Raw genomic sequence first — 5,039 nt, 5'->3', positions numbered from 1 at the left:
CCATGCCCGGCTAATTTTTTCTTTATATTTTTAGTTGTCCGATTAATTTCTTTCTATTTTTAGTAGAGACGGGGTCTCGCTCTTGCTCAGACTGGTCTCGAACTCCTGAGCTCAAACAATCCGCCCGCCTCGGCCTCCCAGAGTGCTAGGATTACAGGCGTGAGCCACCGCGCCCGGCCCTGAGAAGCTACTTTTTAAAGAAAGTTGCAGCTCTTATTCTGAGAGCAAAATTAAAAAGTTGCTTGACCCATGTAAAATTTGAATTTAATAATGAATTTATTACGAATGTCCTCCTTTCTTTGTGTTTATTAATTGCAGATAACAAGGGCCATCCGCAGACTTGAAACATGAGTTCAGATGCCAGCCAAGACGTGATTACCACTCCTCCTCCTCCCAGCATGCCTCACAAAGAAAGATATTTTGACCGCATCAATGAAAATGACCCAGAATACATTAGAGAGAGGAACATGTCTCCTGATCTACGACAAGACTTCAATATGATGGAGCAGAGAAAGCGAGTTACTCAGATCCTGCAAAGTCCTGTGAGTTGAAATAATTAGAAGGCTATAATTTTTCTTCCTCTTTGGTAAACTTAATATAATGAAGTAGAAGGTATCTTAAACTACCGTCAGGTTAAATGAGGGATAGAGAAAGAGTGACCAGTTACTTCCAGCCTTTCGAAGGAGAAATGGACACCTAATTCATATATTTTATTTGCAAACCTTTAATAACAAACTAGTATTGGGTTTGGTGGTTTAAATTTTCTTTTGTGTGTTTTCTGGGTGTAATGCTTCACTGAAGGAGGACAAAAGATTTTACTGAATTCAAGGACACCCATTTCAGAATGAATATCTTTGAAGAAAAGAAAGACATAAGTCATAGGAACCAAGAAATAAGTTACGTATATCCCGTGCACATATTTTCTTTTTCCTTTGGATACCTTGACACTCAGGGCAGCATAGGAAGATTTAAGGTTTTTGAGGAAGTCTACAATTTGGTAGCCTAATGTTACATATACCTCATGCAGGCACACATGTGAGAAAACACACCACATTGAATTAAAAGGAGATTATAAATTCGGCTCAAGCTGAAAATTCAGTCTGCACAGTAGTATTCAGATTTTGTGAATCATATTCAAGTGATTTGTTAGTTTTCTTACAAACTCTTAGAATTGCCCAGGTCACATGTAAGTGATGGAAAAATGAGAGAACAGCTTGATTTAAGATGCAAAATGAATTAATAACTGCACGCATAATGAAGGTCATGCACCCCTTAAGGCAGAATATTCAGCACATAGGCACATGATATCCAGGTTAAGGATATATTAGGTTTCCAACTTGAGTACCAAAATAAGAACCAAGGCATAGAGGTGCCTGAAGTGGCCCTGGTAAATCATTTTTGTTGTGTCCTTATTAATTCAATCACAGAGATTGAGTCCAAAGCTGAAGGAGAATTCCATTCTAATTCTCCCATACCAGTGCTCTTGGTTGAAAGCATTGAAGTACAAGTTACAAAAGCAATGCAAGCTTTGAGGAATTTTAAAAGTGTAGCACTTAAAGAAACCCTTTCCAAATGGAAAGGAGATTAACCAGAAAAGTCATGATGAGAGAGTAAATGTTCAGTGCCTTATTTTATGCAAACTTGGGCTTTTGTGTTTATAAATACTTGAGGGCACATTATTTCGATCAAAATAGATTTATTTCCTCCTCTAAAGAAACCCCACTTTTAAGAACTAACTTATTAACCAAATGATTGTAGTGATAGATAGTATATAGTAATTGAAAGAATGAGATGAAATTCAGATTTGGTTCACGGGTTATTAAATTTTGAGATTTCTTTGTGAAGTGCTCCAAAGAGGGACCATTTGATTCTAACTGTAAAATTTAAATGAAAATACTAAACTGCATTTTCATGCCAGGGTTTTTGTTTTATAGTTTATCCATTAAACTAAAGACAGCATAACTCTGAGTAAATATTTAAATTTTTTATATTTAATACAAATGTATTTCTATTTGTAAATTGGCTTAAAAGTATCAATTTTACTTATACCTTGGGAAACTTAATGAAATAATGCAAAGGACAAACATATAGATTGTTATTTCCCTATGTACTGAATAAGAATAATCATTTTCTGTCCAGATAGGAACAAAGAAAACTGAGGCTTAAAAGAATTGTGGATTGATTATTTTTTCTTTGCTAATGAATTTAAAATCTTGTTTGTGAAAGACTTGGAAAAGTGCTTAAATTTTGTCTTCCTGTTATATTTTAGGATAGTGGTTTTCAAATTTCTTTTAATGCAACAGAAACTTTTCACCAAAGGAAATGATACATGGTGGCTTGTGTTAAATATTAGTTATCTACCACTAAATAACAAAGTACCCCAAAACTTAGTAACTTAAAACAACAAGCATTTATTATCTCACCATTTCTGTGGGTTAGGAATTCAGAAGCAGCTTAGCTGAGTGATTTTGGCTCAAGTTCTCTCAAAGTTACAGTTAAGATATTAGCCAAGGCTACTGTCATCTGAAGGCTTGACTGGAGCTGGAGGATCTGCTCTTATAAGATGGATCACTAACATGGCATTTGGCAAAAAGCCACAGTTCTTTGCCATGTGGACCCTGCTCAAAGGCTGCTTGAGTGTTCTCCCCTGGATCAAGTATCCAAGAGAGAGCAGCCTGCAATGCTTCTTATGACCCTAATATCAGACATCACACACATCATCACTTCCACCATATTTGTAAGTTATAAGTGAGTCACTAAGTTCAGCCCATACTCAAGGGGAGAGAAATTAAGCTCAGCCTTTTGAGGGGAGAAGTGTCCATTCTCTGGTCTCAGTTTATTATTTATTTATTTTTTTTAGAGGTGGGGTCTCACTGTATTGCCCAGGCTGGATGCAGTGGCTATTCACAAGTGCGATCACAGCACACTGCAACCTCAAACTCTCATGCACTCAAGCAGTCCTCTTGCCTCAGCCTCCCAAGTGGCTGGGACTACGGCACCCAGCTAATTTTATTTTAAAAACACCACAGTCTGCCTTCAGTAGGCAATTTATTTTTCTTCTTCCCACATGCAGTCTCCTAACATTCCCTAAGTCTTATCCCATTACACCAGCTGAAATCCAGAATCTCATCATCTGGATTTGGTCCAGGTGCAGATGACCCTCATTAGGGTGTAGTTACTTAAGTACAGCTCCTCAAATAAGTTCTCAGTCTATAGACCGATGAACTAAAGAGGTAAGTTATCTGCTCCCCACACACTCAGTGGCAGGATAGGTATAAGATAACTGCTATAGACATTCCTGTTCAAAAAGGGGAAAAGTAGGTGATACAAAGGAGTGACTGGTCCAGAGCAATTGTGAAATCCATCTGGGTGAAATATTTGGAAGTTCCTTGATGAGTACTCTGTCCTACTACTTACCAGGACTGAATCTCCATGATGCTACCCTCTGGGATCTTGGTTCCACTGTCTGAATCATCCCTTATTTTCCCCAAATGGAAGCCTATGTTGGCAACTGTGTGTTTTTCTCAGCCTGTTTTCTTCTTATAGAGGTTTTGGGGATCCAAAGGCCTTTTTTCCTCTTGTACTGTCTTTGTTCCTTTTGGCCCAAGCTTGCAGTGTTTCTGCCAATATAATTATCTTAAAAATTTTATGGGTCTCCTGTGAATATTGGGGTTCACTCTGTTAGACAAAATCTATAACCAATTAAGATCAAAATCAAAGATATTACTAATTCATATTTGTAAGTAACAAATTCATAAGTCTTTAAATTTTTTAGTTAATTTGGGAAGAAAGAAAATCAGGAGAGAAATAAAAGCAAAGTATAATACTTTTTTATTAAGCACTTATGTGCCAGGCACCTGTTACGTGTGTATGATAATCTTTAATCCTCAAAGCAACTCAGTTAAAGAAGTATTAATATCCCTAGTTTACAGATGAATAAACTGAAACTTAGAGACATTAAATAACTTGCCAAAGGTTTCACAGCTTAGTTAAATGGTGGGGTAGGAATTTAAACTCCAGAGCTCAGACCCTTAACCACTAGTCTGTACCACTTATGGCATTCAATAACAGTGAAAAAATTCCATATATTATTGTTTTATTCATCTTTAAATTCTCTTGCTCAAGTTAACCCAACCCAAGAAGAATTTCTAATCATAAGACATTTTGGTATAAATGTGAATTTGGGTAACAAAAATAGCACCTTACTACTTGGAGCTCAGAAAAAAAGAGAACAAAGTATTTGTTTCATTCTGACCCTCAACTATTACTTCTTTCTAGGAATTTCAGAGTCTTTCTTCATATTTAAATTTTTTAAGAAAAATTTGTGGTTCCTTTTACTGACACCAAAGACAAAACTAAGTTTCTTACAACTTTTACAAAGGCTGTTTATTCATACACTTGCAACAAGGGAACCCATCTACCATCACTTATATTTCAGCAGGGGTTCAAAGGAGTCAGAAAGGGGAGTGAGTTTCATAGAGCAAAGAGAGGAAAAAATGTACAGTCTCCAATAGGCAAGCATTCTAGTAAGGTGGGATTTTTGGAAGCAGGAGACATTCTATCTGGCCTCTGCTACATCTGGCAATCCTTGGTTGGTTAAAAAAGTGCAAGTGAATAGTTTGGGGACATTTCAATTGAGGAAAGCTTGCCACATATTATGGGTGGAGAGTTTTCTGTGGCCAGCTGTTTTCCGGAACAAATGGTTATCAACAGAGTGCTTTTTTTGCTGTCAAAATGTCATAGTCACAAAGATCCTTCTGTAGGGTAGGTGTGGTTGCTATAGCAGGAAGTTTCTCACTGACAACATCAAATTTTATAGGAAAACTCTTTAAGCTTTATAATTTTAGTTGACAACTATTAATCATATGCTCACCATCTTTCACTTCCTAATCCTTAATGTTTTCTGCTTTAGGTTTATATAGCATCATAATACTCTTTCTACCTTTCTACAATGTCCTCTCTGCCTCTGTCAAAGGTTAATTTTTTTTATCCTACTCTTGATGTATAAACTTTCCCAAAGGTCAGGACTTGATTCTCTT

The 5,039-nt window shown here is 36.6% G+C and overlaps 1 protein-coding gene across 3 annotated transcripts in view; it reads left to right on the top strand.

Annotated features, from left to right (window-relative positions):
- Positions 1-5,039, top strand: part of ADD3 (adducin 3 (gamma)) — a 143,593-nt gene that overhangs the window by 111,678 nt on the left and 26,876 nt on the right. For all 3 annotated transcript variants that reach the window (XM_012663907.1, XM_012663905.1, XM_012663906.1), the window contains exon 2: positions 319-542. In XM_012663907.1, coding sequence (XP_012519361.1) covers positions 348-542 — 195 coding nt within the window. In that variant the 5' untranslated portion in view covers positions 319-347. The remainder of the gene's footprint in view (positions 1-318; positions 543-5,039) is intronic.

This window comes from Propithecus coquereli, unplaced genomic scaffold (genome assembly GCF_000956105.1).
Source record: "Propithecus coquereli isolate 6110/MARCELLA unplaced genomic scaffold, Pcoq_1.0 Scaffold84, whole genome shotgun sequence".
Classification (NCBI taxonomy): Eukaryota; Metazoa; Chordata; class Mammalia; order Primates; family Indriidae; genus Propithecus; species Propithecus coquereli.
The sequence above is the reverse complement of the archived record's forward strand: the minus strand, read 5'-3'. Positions and strand labels throughout refer to the sequence as shown.